The sequence below is a fragment of the Coffea arabica genome, chromosome 1e (assembly GCF_036785885.1).
Source record: "Coffea arabica cultivar ET-39 chromosome 1e, Coffea Arabica ET-39 HiFi, whole genome shotgun sequence".
NCBI lineage: Eukaryota > Viridiplantae > Streptophyta > Magnoliopsida > Gentianales > Rubiaceae > Coffea > Coffea arabica.
The window spans coordinates 42,069,736-42,086,575 of NC_092311.1; the positions used below are offsets into that span (position 1 = coordinate 42,069,736).

Below are 16,840 nucleotides of genomic sequence, written 5' to 3' on the forward strand. Positions count from 1 at the left end.
ACTCAATTGTTCCCTCTTCCTAATTTTTCTCCATATACCCCAAGCTCTTTGGATTTCCACATTATGTGAAAAATATGCATGTTTGTGCTCATGAATATGGAAAAACTTGATGCAATGAAAGCAAGAAAGAACTGAAACATTAAGGAACCAATATTTTTCTTCAGGTTCTTCTTTCTTTTCTGATTATATATGTCCATCCAAATCCCAATTTAGTGATCATTTTTTTGGGATGGTTAATCCTATTAAGTAACACCCTTTTGTTTTCTCAACAAAACAGACAGAAGAATCAAGAAACAACAGCAGAATCTTGAAAATGAATATTTCTAGGTGCAGAGTTGAAGACAAAGCCAGCCAGCTTCATGTCTGATGCCTCAAAAATACTAATTAAGATTAGTTCATCTAACCTCTAATGCTTATGCCATGCTGCTTAAGTGTATATATTAGTTTTATGGATGTCAAAAGCATATTATTACTAATGTCAGAATCAAACATGATTCTCTGATTCTGCCTTAAAGAAACGCAGTTAGTACTCAATTATTTATCAGCCAAATTGGCTTTTCCAAAAGAAAAGAAAAAAATAAAGCATCACGAAGAAAAGAAATATTAAGTAATGAAAGTGGTCCATCTCAAGATGAATCCAAGTGTTGAAACTTGGCTGGTCTATTTTCAAGTTTTACAAGAAAATTACGCCTTGTTTGGAAAGCAATTTTCCACCAAAAATTTGTTACGTTTTCAGTGAACACATTTTCCAATCACTTTTTTACTTCATATATATTAAATTGTTACGGTATATCTTCTACAAAAACTCTAAAAAACTGCAATCCAAACAGGACCTCAAGTATATTAAAATTGTTAGACAAGTTCCTAAATAACAACATTATGGTTACTACAGAAGAACTACCTAGGAAAAAGTTTTGTGATCCATGCCAATCAACAGAGAGTAAAACGTAGAACAAAAGTTAGGCAGCCATCATAAAAGTATGATTGAAGCTAGCTGTTTTGGCGTAGTCGATCCTCCCAAGCACAGTGAAAATCAGGAAAAGGTAGGCTTTCCTTGACCTCATTTTCAGCAGATGAGGAAAAGAAGAGCAATTCAAACTCCAAACATATAATTAATCTGACAAATGCCCTTTACCATGTTAATCAATCCTCAATAGCCAGCTGCTGATGGTAACACCTACCCTACTACTTCAATTCCTGAATAATTCACTTTTCAAATGAGTAGAAGTAAACATCAAATTATCAAAGTTTAGCTAAGACTGATGCCAGAAGATGACACTGTTTTCCACTTGGCAGACAAAGCATATGTCACACTTCAGCTTGTTTGCAAGAGGAATGAACTTGGCACCTTCCAACTACTATTTCCATTCAACAGGGTAATGACTGGACAAAGGAATTTAAGTCTCATTCAAACCTCATTCAACAAAATACAACTAGGCTGAAACACCAAGTGGAGGAGACTTCAGAGGGGCATATACCTCCTCCACCTTGTGGTTTGTACAAAAGCAATATATTAAATTAATATAGCAAACGACAGATAATAGGATATATATAATTTTATATATAACATCATCTAAAAGTCTAATAATTTCAACAACATGGTCAAATGTTCAGGGGACCATCCGCACCTGTTTATTACAACCATGACTAGCCCTTACAACTTCTATAACTACAATGTAAGGAAAACAACAAACTAAGATAATATTCTGGCGATTAAAAATCCACCTTATAGAGCAGATAGACCTATTATCTGATGAACCCTCCGATCACCGGAACGAGCTTTGCTTTGATTGATTGCCAAGACTGACTACTTGATACTCATTTCAGCTAATCTTTTCTTAATGGTACCATATTGGGAGGTCCTGCTTTGATGCATTATCCCTCGAAATCCCAGGCAAGCCTTCAGTAAAGTCAACAGAAGGTAGATTGAATGGTGACCCGAACATGAACTGGAAATTCTCATTGGAGTTGTTGAATGGAGAACTTGTTATCTTGCACTGGTCAAACCGGTCACCATGCTGAAACATGGGGCGACTAGCTGGAATGTTAGTATCTTCAAAACGATCTCCCTGCTGAAAAATAGAACGGTTGCTGGATACATTAGTATCTTCAAAGATATTACCCTCCATCATTATCCCTTGGCCATGAAGGTAATTGTCAGATTGACATTGCATGCCAGGTTGCTGAACAGATTGCTCTTTAATCACAGCGGCATTCCCAGAATCTGCATTCTTGTTGCCTTGGATATTAGACTCATAAAATGACATGAGGTCATTGATCATCCTTTGCCCATCTTCTGGAACTCCAATCCCTGATAGATTGAAGGATGGTGGGTTTGCATTAACTGGCAGGGCAGCAGACTTTGGCTGGACAAATGACTGAGGAAAGACCATCGGCTTGACGTCATTAACGTTAAAATTCGAAACTCCAAATTGTGGAGAATTTCGAAAAGGACAAGATAGTTGATGATTATCTCTGGAAGATCTGTCCTGAAATCCGTGGCGAAGTTCGCTATGAGGACATTGAAGGAACTCACACGTGTAGATTTTGTGATCGATCATGACATCCAACTCATTAGCTGGCTTCCTCTTTCTGGCAAAGTCTAAATTGGTTACGACTTCATCCTTAATTGCATGAGATTGTTGCTGAACAGGAAGCCTATCTTTAAACCTGTCGGTTGCCATATTCAACAGATGAAGATTACTTGGCTTTTGCTCCTGTACGTCAAAGTTAGGCTCATCTTCGACACCTTCCACGTCATACTCACTGCTGTCATTCATTGCGAAAGATCCGCTGCCACCAGATGACGACAAAGGAGGGCACCGATCAGGGAATAGTTCTCGAGCCAAAGTCTCCTCTTGGTTGATGATGGCGAGCCACGTTGCACTCTCCTTGGCAGTCATCTTGTCCTGCAAGCACTTTGATTGCCTTACAAGCTTGCGAATCTTGGCAATATCAGGAGACATGTGCTTGATCACAGCCGTTAGAACACCCACCTTCCATGCCTTTTTCAGATCATGAGGCTTCTTGTAAGGTGGAGGGCCTTGATCCTTCTGCAAGCCCAATTGAGGCCACCACTCCTCATTCCCTGTGGGCCACCATGGTGGCGGAACACCCTTCTCTAATGGAAATCTCCTCTGAGGGGGATCACAGTGCTGCATCAGGGCTGACAACAATGATCCAAGGGTGGTATCTTGAAGCTCTTGCAGAGTATGTGGTGTAGGACCAACAGGATTACAGCCCTCATTCTTGCCAGGGATTGAATTATCTGCCTGGTATTTGGAGATGGCAGCAGGGCCGTTACGATCAAATCTGACCTTGTCCTTCCACCACTCCCTGAGATTGTCAGATGCACCACTTACTGGTTTCCCTTTTTCAGGAATAATCCCATAGACAAACCCTTGAGCCTTACACACTTCCATCATTTTCAGCATATACTTCAATATTCCATCTTGTGCCCTTGACATCTTCTTTCTCCTAGCCTGCTCTTGGGACTGCCTCTGTTTGGCCACATCAACACCATCCTTGCCTTTATTCATTTCCTTGAGCCTTTTCAGACGCATCTTATCCCTCCACATCCTCCTTTCCAGTTCATCAACATCAATTTCCTCATCAGTATAGTCATCATCAACAACTGGGTCTGATTCAGGTTCAGCCTGAGGAGTTACTGAATCTGCTTCCTTGAGTGGAGCAGAAAAGAACTCCAGATCACCGCAAAACCCGATATCGTCGAACATCATCATTGTTCAAGGTAGTAGACTCTCAAAATTGACACCAAACTTCAAAGGACTTGTTAAGGTTATCCAACTGATAAACCTCAGTCTTAAATCAACCAATTCTCCTGCAGAAAAGAGCAAGTATTACATATACTAACACTTTAATAAGATATCACATAGTCATACCAACCTGCAAAAATAGATCAAAAAGTGAAAACAAACCCTCAGCATGGATCCAGAGTTATACACTAAGAATGTTTAATCAAACCAAAAAATAAGTCACTGCTAATTTTATTCCACTCCAGAATCAAGTTCAAATGAAAAAGCCAACTACAAACATGTCAACATAAAAATATAACATGAATACCGACTGCAAGGAACATGTAAAAAGAAGCCTTCAGAAACTGGTTAAGATCATCTTTACATCTGTGACAGAAAACCAATCACCAAAAAACTCCCAGATCTGACACATGTCAACTTTATCCACCAAAATCCAATCGACTATTTCCATAGAACTAAAGAGAGAAAAGATTCCACATCAGGAAACCTGATTCACAAATTCACAGACTTCCCTAGATCTGATATACCCTTGATATTCACTAAAACCTCAACCAAATACCACAAAACTGCTCAGAAGAACACTGTTTCCATCAGAGACAAACACGAACAACAAAGCCAGACCAAATTCAAGCAAAACCCAGAAATCAAAAGGACCAAAAAAGCTCATATATGATCAAAAGCTAGAGGCTTGATGGCCAATACTACAACCAAAAAAACAGCATGATAAAGCAAAAAAGCTCATATAACATACAAGAATCCATCTAGGCTTTCCACAAGACACACAAAAACAGTAAAAAAGACAACCAGCATAAGCATACTAAACACAAAAAGATCTCAACTTGAACATAAAAAAGCCACAAGAAACCATTTTTATCCTATTTTCAAGACTCTGCAAGAAAAAAAGGAAGAACTTCTGTTACCTCAGAGTTCATCTCCCAACTCTTTTTCAACTTCCACTCTCTCCTTGCAAGAATAATTGACCCTTCAGACCATGGACCAAAATAGATAGAAAGTAGAAAGCCAACAAAGGAAAGAGAGAGGAAAGTGAGAGAGAGGAGGAACCGGGGCAAAGTGGTGGAGTTACAGTGTTATATAAGTAGTTTTATATTGATTAAAATATTAGACTACGTGGTGGTGTATTGGGAGGTGAAAAGTGTCGGCTGCTGCAGTCTGATAACGCTAAAAAATGCACAAATATTAACTTATTCAGTCAAAACTTCATTCGGGAAAAACAACTAATATGAAGATAAGAGAGTCGAGCTAAATTTGTAGTACTATATTCTTGTTTGTTTATTGGGATTGGGATAAGAGTTTTTGGAGTTGGGGACTTGTTTTTTTGGGAGATGAAAGAAAAGAGTGAATGACTTTTGAGATGAATTCACAATTAAGGCAGGGGACAGAGTTGGGACCGTGTGTGTTGGTGGAGGAAGTAGTGCGTGTTGTGTGTGTGACTTGTGGTGTTCTTCCATCTTCATCTTGTTTGGTCTTTATAGCGAGGATGCAATAAATTTAGGGGTAGAGGATAAGGGAAGAAAATGTGGGTCATAACTCATGTTTGTCTTCTTTTCATTTTTCTTTTTTCCTGCGGTGGTAGAAATGATTTGGTGTATTATGCGTTTTGAGTCCGCAAGGAAATGGGACGGTGAAATATGGAAGCAAAGAGAAATTATGGGTATTGTTTGGAAGGTTATTATACTCCATTGGGCAAAAAAATCTACTTCTTATACATTTGTTGGACACTAATTTATTAGTTTCTGAGTTCTTCTGCAAAGAAATAAAAGGATATCTAATTTGATCTAAGATTAGCGATTACGAGTTTCTACTACGCTTTACCAAATCGGTGCGTGTCATTAAATTTACGCGAGTTACGTATATAAAGAATGCAATAAAGATACGTGGTTCATTCATCATACAATTTTTTTATTTTTTTTTTTGCTTTCTCCAGGCGCTTTTCTATTGTCCATATATAAAGTTTGTTATTAAACATTTTCTCTTTTGTTAAAGCCTTGGTAATATAATAAAAGAAAAAAGATTTTTCATTGTCCTAAATTGTAGAAAGGAATGCTATCAACAATTAATATATTAATGAGGTTTTAGTTATTTAATTTTTCTAGAAAAAAGATTTGTTGTGGGGCAAGGAAGCAGATGCAAATTATGGTCATCATTTAAGAGGTTATTAACTCATTCGAGGCATAAAAAGAATCTGCTATTTAAGGAATACTAATTATATGTTTGGGAAAATAAGCTTATCAATTTTTAATTCTACAACAAATAAAAGAAAAATTATCTAATTTGATTTAAAGATTGCAATGATTTAAAATATCAATGCAATTCATTAAAATAAGATAGCAATAAAGATCTCTAGTTCTTTTACGTGATTTCTTTTGTCAGATGCGTTTTATCTTGTATATTTATTAAGTGTATTGTGGCTAACAAATTAATTTCTTGTTCTATTTTTCTTTCTTTTGTTGGTAGTACCAATGAAACTTTTATGCTGCAAGAAGTATTTACATAGTCCAATAGAAATTCAACAAAGAACGGTTTTCAACTATTAAAATTTTTTATTAACAAATTAATGAGATTTTCTTCATATTTTTGAGTAACAAAAAGAAATTTAGTGATTGCGAGTTAATTAATGATATTTTGATAGTATTAGTTATTTAAGATCCTACTTGGCTGCCAATCTGATCCCTTGAAAAAGAAGATTCTACCTAGGCTAAATTGACAACATTTGTATGAAATTAATTATATTTAGAACTAAAAGATTATAATTCCTAATTTGCACTACAAATAGAAGACATTATTCCTGATTTGACCCATAATAGAATAATGAGCAATTAAGATTTGACGTTTCAACCCATTTTACCAATATTTGTTGAATCGTACATTTATTTCTTAATTTAAACAAAATTTTGAAGCCGTTAAGCTTGCCTTTATTCTACTTTTTTTTTTTTAAAATGGCTTTACTTTGTTATTTTTCAAATTCTCTTGTTTCATTAATGAGTTTCTTCTAAATTTGCAAATTGGTTCTTCATATATTCTATTGTTCACTAATGAGTTTCTTCTAAATTTACAAATTGTTTCTTTGTGATAGCATTGCAGTGTGGAGCTCTTTAGAAAATATATGACAAAAGTTTCGTGACAACCAACAAAAATTCTTTGTATAATATTCTAAACTATTAAAGATCAATTTCTTCTTTTTTCTTTCTTATGTTCTAAGAAAATCTACTTGGTGATTTCATATGAATAGAAAATGATTAGGTTAGACCTTAATCAGTGTTTTTTATATTATATTTAAGTATACTATTCTCGTTATAATAATAAATCTCGTTTTCTAAAAATAAAAAGTAAAAAATTGGCAAAAATGGAAGTTTCTTTTTATTTTCTTTGAAAAAAATAATTTGATAATGATAGAGATGGGAGTTAATGTGCATTTGACAAAGCATGTTAGATTCTATTTTTACCAAAATTAAATCAAATTATGTCTAATTTCATTTTAGTAAAAGATTTAGAATCTCGATCATGATTCATGATTTAGCATTTCAATTGCATCCGTCAATTTTAGATGATTTCTTTATTTAAAAGTGGCCATAAAGCCAATAGTTCTTCAATTCCCTTACCAATTTTCTCTTTTGCTACTCTGTGAGTCATTCCTCCCATTAAAGAGTTTGTTATCATCAATTTCAGAATTTGTTTTTCCTTGGTAGTATGGTACTGTGAAACTCGCTAACAAGATTAAATGAAAAATGTTTTGAATAGTGAACAAAATTTCTTAGGGTTTTTTTTTTTGTCAAACTAATCTTCTTTCAAATAAAAATTCCCGAAGTGAAGCGCTTTTATATTTTATTCCCATAGTGATGTTTTCTGCTTGGATCTGTGGATAAATTGTCAATTAAGATGAACTAAAATTTTGACATTTTCTATATTGGAGAGTATGTGGACATGTCAAGTATAAGATTATCCATCTCTAATAAATTTTAACATATAATAAATTTTCTACTAATTGTTTGATGCCCTTAGACACTTTTAAGTAAACCAGGCCCACAAAGAAAAAAAGAAAATTTGACATAAAATAATTGGAAGAAATAAAAAAATTTTCATTGGAAAAGGAAAAGGGAAATTGGAAGCATGAATAGGTGAACTATATAAAATAAAAATATAATATTCAACAATTACATTGTAAATTACTAGATTCAATAAATCATTTTGGTAAATATACTAGATTCAATAAATCTTCAACAATTACATTGTAAATATGTTAGATTCAATAAAACTATACTCCTACTAGATTCAATAAATATACTAGATTCAACGGATACATGTGACCATGTTAGAAACTAATTCTGATAAATAAAATGTTAGAAAATAATTTTGGTAAATTTAAATCTTCAAATATCACAAGTCATAATTAATGGATGTAGAGGAGAACTAATTTTTCTCATTGGCCTTTTATCATACACATGAGGTGAGAAATTATATGTTATCAACCACCATTAAGAATAGTCCAAATGTCATAAAAGTTTTGTAGTTGTTGTGCAATAATTAAATAAAAAAGAGAGAGAACAACCTTAAGTAGCTTTGAGTGGCAAATACAAGTATTGAATTTCGAACTATTAAATAATCACCAAGGATTGAATTTTAAAACTTAGTTGATTATATCTTAGGTTCTATAAGAAGTTGTATGGCTTGAGAAGACCCAAAAAAAAAAAAAAAGACTAATAGAAAGGAGAGAGGGCAAAAAATGAAAAGAGATACAAAATGGAATAATGAGAATGGGTAGAGACAAACCTGCGGGTTTGGAGTTTGTGGGAATATACACATTAGTAAGGGAATAAAATTTGCAAGTGAATAGCTCAAAAAAAAAATTGCAAGTGAATCATTTTGGCATTATTTTTGGACAGGAAGGTTATTTTGGAAATAAACTCAAATTTCTTAATTACCAGGCTTTGAAATTTGAATTCAGTTACATTATTAATTTTTTTTGTTTTTCGTTTTAGGAAAAGGATTAATTACATTTGGAATTTGAATGTTTTTTGTTTCAAAATAATTACTACGTGTTTGACAATTATATTAAATTGGTGGTGGCACTATTGTTAATTAAGAAGTAGTTGTGCATAAGTAAAAACAATTTGACATTTTAAAATTTATTTTATTTAGAGTATAACTCATGTCATGTCATAGATATTTCTTTTCAAAGAAAAAAGAAAAAAGAAATAAAAAAGTAGAACTTTACCCTAATTTTGTTAGGCCATGGCACTTTTGTTCTGTAATGATTTTCACCCGCATGAAGGACTGTTGAACGATCTTTTAATTTGCCTGCAAAATCTATCACTTGAATTAAAGAAGCTTAATTGTAGACATCTTAATCATATACGTAAAAATTATTCATTGACCACATTAAATTCAATAAGAGATTAAATTAATAGCTATATAATACAATTTTAAAGCATTAGATGATTTGTGAGCGTGCAATAGTTATATTAAAAATTACACTATGATATTATGCATACCAATTCCTTATATGCATACAAAGGCACAATGTACTAAGCATGCTATTCAACTAGACAAATTAATATTTCCTTGCAAAATTAGTCTGGAGTGAAATATATTATTATGTACATGAAATGTCAATAGTATGAAACAATTTGACTAGATTGTAACTAATATGAAGAAATTATAGCCATTTTGCAGCATGTGCAAATTTTCCAATAAAATCTCAACATAATTTGCTCAAAGCTAGTATTCTATGGAAACTTACTACCCACTAATATCTAATCTGATCTTAAAAAAAAATTAATATTTCCATTTCAGACTCAAAAATTCTATCTAGTAGATGGCTAATTTTCACTTCAATCTACTTTGATTTTGTTAATTCTCATCACCACTTTCTCATGTTGCAATTAGGACTGCAAATGAGTTAAATTGAACTTAGTTTTGACCTAATCAAGTCAAACTTAGCTCAATTTCATAAATGTCGAATTGGAGTTCGAACGTGACGAGCTCTTAATGTAAAGTTTGAACTCGAGTTCGAAATCAAATTCAAACCTAGTCAAGTTCGAGATGAGCTTTAGCCGAGTTAGCTTGCGAGTCACCTCCATTTGTTTGTAACCTTAGTTGCAATACTAATGAGTAAATTTCATCCATCAAATAGTCTAAATTACAGTTTTAACATTCTGCTTACAATTTTAATAAGTATTTAGGTGGATAATATGTGTGTGTCTATTCTGATTATAATTTCTGTTGGATTCATCAATATTTTACTTGGATCAATCTCCATATATCGGTGAAGATAGGCCTATCTAAAAATGTCTCTGGACTGAGGCTTAAACACTCTTGTTGTGACAGACCGATTGGGATTTGGACATGGCAGGTCTACTGGATTTCGAGACGGACAATGCAGGCCTCGTTACTATTTTTTCCTAATTGGTCTACTATCCATCAGAGATAGACAAAAAAGAAAAAGAAAAAGAAAAAGAAAAAGAAAAGTCTCCCTTCATTTGTTTACAAGGACATCTTTTTTTTTTTGGTTTAATTTATTTGGGACTATAATTTACTTTTGTCTTGTTTGGTCACATTTCATTAAATTAAAATCTAACTAAATATGCTGAAAAAGAATAAGGATTATATCATATATCTATTATTTCATAACTGAAAAAATGTTTATGCTATTCTTCTGAAAAATATTTTGGTTTTGCAAGTTAGTCAAATTAGCGAAAGTCATCACATTTGTGCAAACATACCACATATCATGAGCTAAGGGATTTTTTTTTCTTTTTTGGCTGAGAGCTAAGAGGATAACTTGAAATTAGATGAAACCCAAGGGAGTAGTGAAAATTACCTATTCTATATGAGTTCCTTCTTTTTTTTTTATAATTTTTTAATTTTAGTAGCATTTAAATGTAGAATAAAAAACTTGGTGAGCCCCTCAACTATTATCATTATCCACTTTTGATGCCTGATTATTTCTTGTCTCTGAATGACCCCAGAATTATTAAAAAATGCATAGTTTATCAGCTTTTAATCATTTTAGACATAAGTCTGGCCAGAATTGAAGAGCATTTTTGTCCAACCTTAATCAAAAAGCATCAGAAACTTAATCAAAAGTATCAAGAGCAGGAGTAAAAGCCTTGAGAAAAGAAAATCCTTCATTTTCTTTTAATTCTTCATCAAATTTCTTCAAAAAATTCCCATATTCATTGATTTCATACCTGAGAGGGACATGAAAAATTTGATGAAACTTTGGCCCCTCAAGTATGAAATTAATGAATTTGGGAATATTGTGGAGAAATTTGATGAAAAATTTAAGGAAAATGAAGGGTTTTCTTTTCTCAAGGTTTCTACTCTTGCTCTTCATGCTTTTGATTAAGTTCCGTTGCTTTTAATTAGGGTTGGACAAAAATGCCCTTTGGTTCTGGTTGGACTTATGTCTAAAATAGTTAGAAGTTCTTTGCAGGGGCTAATCGGTGACAAAAAATAGATTAGGGGCCAAAAGTGTATAACAGTGATAGTTTAGGGATTTTCCAGGTTTTTTACTCTTAAATTTATTGGAATATTATAAAAATAGTACACAACACAGGTGAGGGGAAACCTCTTAAGTCTTATCCGAGTACATCAGAAATGACAGTCATATCAACAATGAACAAGCCAAGCAAATCTAGCTAAAAATACTACTGATGATGTCCAATCGCAGCAAAAGTGATAAAATATCTCCAACTTGCAACAGTTCCCTTTATATCCTTCATGATTTTATGCTCCAAATACTGAACAGGTTCTAGAGAATTGCACAAGATTTTCTGGTTTCTGCATTACCAGAAATGATAAACAGTGCAGCAAGAAAAGCGACCTTGTCCGCTTGACTAATGTATAGATGACTTCTGTAAACAATGAGTAATCATCCAGTTGAGCTCTTCATCCCAATTCCCAGCAACTACATAAACTGAATAGCATAATCACTTCCTCCCAAACTTGAGCAGGGTGCAAGAAAAGATTAAATGGACCAAATAAGAGTCATCTGCACTGCCAAACAAGCTCTCAAATCACACACAAGAACAACAATGATGAACCAAGAAGTAAGCCAATATTTAGTATTCAAACATTTTCTGCATGCAATATATATGTTTCTTTCTCCAAAATGATTTATACAAAGGAAGTTTAGAGCCAATAACTGTTAGGTGCTTCATAGCTGAATCAGCTGAAAAAACTCCTATGGGATGAGGAATCCAACATAAAGCATCAGGTTCTTATAGTAAAGGGAGTAAGTTGGCAGGAGTAGCCTCTTATCAAGTCCGCAACTTTACCCCTTCTGTCTCTTCCACTAGGCCAAATTAAGCCAACTAGCATCTTTGATTATATAAGCTAACTTGGCATTCTCATCACTGCCAAAAGGAGCCTTACAACTTGAGAAGAGTAAACTGCCAAAGGGTTCCCTTTGGATGCCAATAGTCATACCAAAGAGGAGTATTCAAGCCATTTCCCGTGTAATTCTGGGACAGTCCCTTTGCTACCTTCCTTAGCTTCTGAAGTTCTATTTTATAATTGCATTAAAGAGATGTAGTACGTAGAGCATTTTCCACAAGAGTTTCGACTTTCAGTTTGTGGATTTATGAGTTTCTAATGGTCATTTTATAAGTCTATGGCAGGTTATAGCTTGTTTTCATCAGTAGCACCGTCGTTTGTAAGTCCTAAATGTGATTCACTGAAATTATATTGCATAGCTACAGAATTTCTTGCAACAAGTTTCTGAAACATTTAACGATGCCATTCTGTTATTTTTTGTTGGAAATTATATGGGCAGTTGATGTCTTATTGAAATGAATGATATGGTTATAAGCTAAAGTAGGAATTAACGTTTCCTACACCATTGTGCTACTATATTTTACAATAGCAGATTTGCATACATGAGGCTTCATATCTTTAAGGTTAATCCTTAAAGTAATTATCATAATTAATGTGATTAAAGTGCAAGTTCTAATTTTTTGAGAATTACGCTTAGTTAGAACTCCAAGTTAATATAATACAATTTCGCCTCAAACGATAAAGGGATATCAACACCTATTATTTTGATTTCTTATTTCGCCACAAACAACAACGGCATATTATTATTTTGATTTCTTATCTTTGGGGTCTTAGTTAATTTATTTCTTTATTCGTAACCACCTACCAATTTAATTTCTTTTGTTCGTAAAAAATAACCAACATAAGATTTTTTTTTTCCGGCAAATTGAATGCAGCTAATGGAAGACTAACGTGAATCGCACAGGGACATTAAAACTAAACAAAATAAGTAAGAAAGTATTTAATGTTTTAGTCTCTTATCCTTGGATCTTGTCTAATTTGGTCCCTCTCAATTATTATAGCAAGACAATTTAACCCATGAATTCCCAATTGGGAGAGTTTATTTGAATATCATGTGCACATTACATCAATGAATAAAAAAAAGGGAGAATTGTAATTTTGGTCCCTAATCTATAGACCATGTGCAGAACTAGTCCCCAATCAATTGCGCAAATCAATTTCGGTCTCCAATCTATTCAATTTTGCGCAAAAGTAGGCAATTGATAAAATTTGTTCAATTTTAGTTAGAACCAAGTCACGTGAGACCATGTGTCGGCACTTAAAAACCCCTTTTTTCAACTTTTTAATTTTTGAAACACATATTTTAATATTTTCAGCTTTTTCTTGTCTTTTTTTTATTAATCAAAGACATAAAGGCTAAAATTCGCTAATCAAGCAGTTAGTAATGATTAGTGGAAAAAATCACAAAATAAATAGGGGTATCGATGTCCTCTCTTTCTTTCTTTCCTCATGTTCTCTCTTCCAACTCAAGAACATACCTAGGAGTCTCAATCACTTTCTAATCAGAGAACAAAAATTGCTGATTTTGGCAGAAAGTTGCAAGAATTGGGCAGAACTTTGCATCGAAATTCTTCTATTCTCAATTTAGGTCCTCATGGAATCAATGAAAAATTGTGACTGCAAGCAGCGAGCAATAATGGTTACATCCTAGATAGACAACAATTCTGGGAGAAGAAATTTCACTTGTGCCGTCAAGAAGGAATGGTTGTCTCTGTTTTTTATTTTGGTTGATGAATTTGACCTTTGTGCTAAACCTTTATGATGTTGGTTGTGAAGGGTGACGGAGGAAAAGGTTGCAATTATTTTGAATGGCATGATCCGAAAATGTGTAGAAGATCTACTGCTCTAATTCCTAAATTGTTGCAAAGCATGAACTCTAAGAATGCTATAATTGAGAGACTAAGAGCGAGGGAAAGAAAATTATTGTTGGCAATTTTCTTGTGAGTACTTCTGCTGATTTCTTTATTATGTGATTTTTTCCACTAATCATTATTAACTGCTTGATTAGTAAATTTTAGCCTTTTATGTCTTTGTTTAATAAAACAAAAGTCAAGAGAAAGTTGAAAATATTAAAAAAATGCATTTTAGAAATTAAAAAATTGAAAAAAGGGTTTTAAGTGCCAGAACATTCTCACATGACTTAGTTTCAACTAAAATTGAAGAAATTTTATCAATTGTCCACTTTCGCACAAATTGAATAGATTGGGGACCAAAATTGATTTTTGAAATAGATTGGGGACTAATTCTGCGCATGAACTATATATTGGGGACCAAAATTACAATTCTCCCTAAAAAAAAATTAACATTTGGTTCCCTTATGTTCACCAAAAACAACACAAGGCATATTAATAATATAAGAGGAATTTACTATTTTGGTCCTTTATACTTCGGGTCTTGGACAATACAATCATTTATTTGTTACTGCTGACCAAATTACTCTCTATCTTCATAAAAGTTGTAGATTTTTATGTTAAGTTGAGGAGAGTTAATGGAAGACTCACATGAATCGCACGTGGACATCAAAATCCAATAAAGAACGTAAAAGAAATTTATCATTTTAGTGTCTTGTGATTGGGATCTTGTAGATTAAAATCTTATTATGAGAAACCAATTTTCTTCATGAATTCTCTAGAAATGGCCAATTTAGGACAATAGATGAAATTAAGAGAGAGATAACGGGGAGAGGTCATGTGACTATCACTTGAACTATAGATTTGCAAATAAAATACTTAAAATGTACCGTTTTAGTCTCGTTCAAAACCATTATGATCCCTTATATTTTTTCAAAATTGATATTATTTTTAACTAGTAGCTAAAATTTGAAATTTTGGCTTCTCAACTCATTAAGAATTGCACCTTCTTTAATTTAAGAGACTTAGTAAATCTGAGAAAATCATCTTTATAAAACAAAGGGACTAACTAATACTGGTGATTCATTTTTATGGACTTGGTTTTCCGCATAAAATTGATCAATCTAGTCATTCTCATTCACGTCTCTTTTAACCATTGCAACTTTTTATTTTTTTTCAAGGTGCTTAATGCGGCAATTGATTATTATAAGCACTGATAGTATCTTATTGTGCTAGCTATTAGTTACTATGGTAGCAAATCTTGTAAAACTTTCCCTGTTATTGACTCTGTTGCTGCATTTGTAATCTTGCACAAAGTTACGGTATCTGTTAATCATGATTGCATACCGAGGCAAAAGCCTGTTGCACCTGGGATTTCCTCATGTTGACAATAATATGAGAGTCATGGATTGTCCCTTATCATCTACCTAAAACAATGAACTATTGTTGTATCAAGACAATCAACTTCTCCTCAAAAGACGAGGTGGAGCAAAAATGGACAACAAGATTCTAACATACTGCTCAAAGTCATGACATAGAGTCGCTTGCTGGAAGCCACATCTGAATTTTAGAGCTCATTTGGATTGCTATTTTCTGGAAATAAACACCAGAGTCTACTTCGGAAGATATAGCTCTTGCCTTTCTCGTAGGTCTTGCCATTCCTTCGCCAGCTTGAACAGTCAACAAAGAATTAGCTGCTTGGTTGACTGTCCACCTTAGCAGCAACAAATCTTTGCTTTTGCAGGTCTGAAGCTTAAATTAAGATGGTTCATTCCACAGTAAAATTAGACAAGGAGATGCTCTTTCATTTGCTACAGATGGAAATGGGTTTAGAAGTATGAGGGGATTTGCCTTCATCTCCGATAACATGGTCACCACAGCAATATGGGTAGCCTTCACGAATGAACATGCCATCTAGAGGGACAATTGAGATACCAAATGGTACAAAGAAGAGTGTTCTTATACATTAATTCCAAACTCATTTCGGTTCAAATCCTTTTCGTGCAATGTAAAGAAGGGTTATTTTTACAACTAATCTCCTTATAAACAATCTTTGTTGACAGCGCTTTTTGAAGTGAGGTGGTAGCAAGACGTATTCTTCTAAACGGTAGAATTAGGGGCCCCAATAAAGAGAACACGAAGTCGGGTCACTGGGGTTTTTCATATCCTGTTTTGACTATGGAACTCCGTGTGGATGAAGACGTACTTGGTGAATAGAAGAGAGGAGGAAAGTGTCTAGGAGGATCCAGTTTGTGGAGCTGAAGAAGTAGTTGGCATGCAAGAACAAGTTGAAACTGGACATCGCGATGAATTGGCATTTCGGAGGAGCTGATGGCAACTGGGATAACGAAATTTCTGTGGAGAAGACTTAAGTGAAAAAAAGCTGGCTGCCGGATTGATCCACTCTTTAGCCGTTTTAGTATTAAGGGAAAATGGCCAAATTCGTCTCTAAACTTTTTTTTAATGTCAATATAATCCGTAATTTTTGTTTTCGGCCAATTTGATCCCTAAACTTATATTATGATTTCAATTAAGGATTTTTACGGCGGCGCAACCAGAAAAATCGATCAAACTCCTTATTAACCAATTAAACATGGGTATTTTAGGAACTTTAGATATCTCCTCCCTCTATTATCAACCTCCACCGTCTGCCACCTATCTCCTCCTTCTTCTCTCACCCCACCTTTCTTTTCCCACCTGCATTCTTCTCTTTTCCCTCCCTCTATTGTTTGCCTGTTCTTAGCCTGGTGATTACTGACGTGATAGAGGGAGGGGAAAGAGAGGTGGACTGAGAGAAGGAGGAGGCGGGTGGCAGGCAAGCGAGGGAAAAAAACCATTCCTAGTGTTTGCCTGGTCTTA

At 34.0% G+C, this 16,840-nt stretch overlaps 1 protein-coding gene across 2 annotated transcripts; it reads right to left on the bottom strand.

Moving 5' to 3' along the window:
• Positions 1-1,538: 1,538 nt before the first annotated feature.
• On the bottom strand, positions 1,539-5,230 carry LOC140003977 (ETHYLENE INSENSITIVE 3-like 1 protein). Of its 2 annotated transcripts, none has more exons than XM_027225914.2 (2): positions 4,697-5,230; positions 1,539-3,841 (listed from the first exon to the last, which is right to left on the bottom strand). In XM_027225914.2, the coding sequence occupies exon 2, from the start codon at positions 3,741-3,743 to the stop codon at positions 1,839-1,841; it is 1,905 nt and encodes a 634-aa protein (XP_027081715.1). In that variant the 5' UTR covers positions 3,744-3,841; positions 4,697-5,230; the 3' UTR covers positions 1,539-1,838. The 2 variants fall into 2 exon arrangements, with proteins under 2 accessions (XP_027081715.1, XP_027081706.1); XM_027225905.2 differs by having other exon boundaries at positions 1,539-3,906; positions 4,697-4,863.
• Between the last annotated feature and the right edge of the window lie 11,610 nt (positions 5,231-16,840).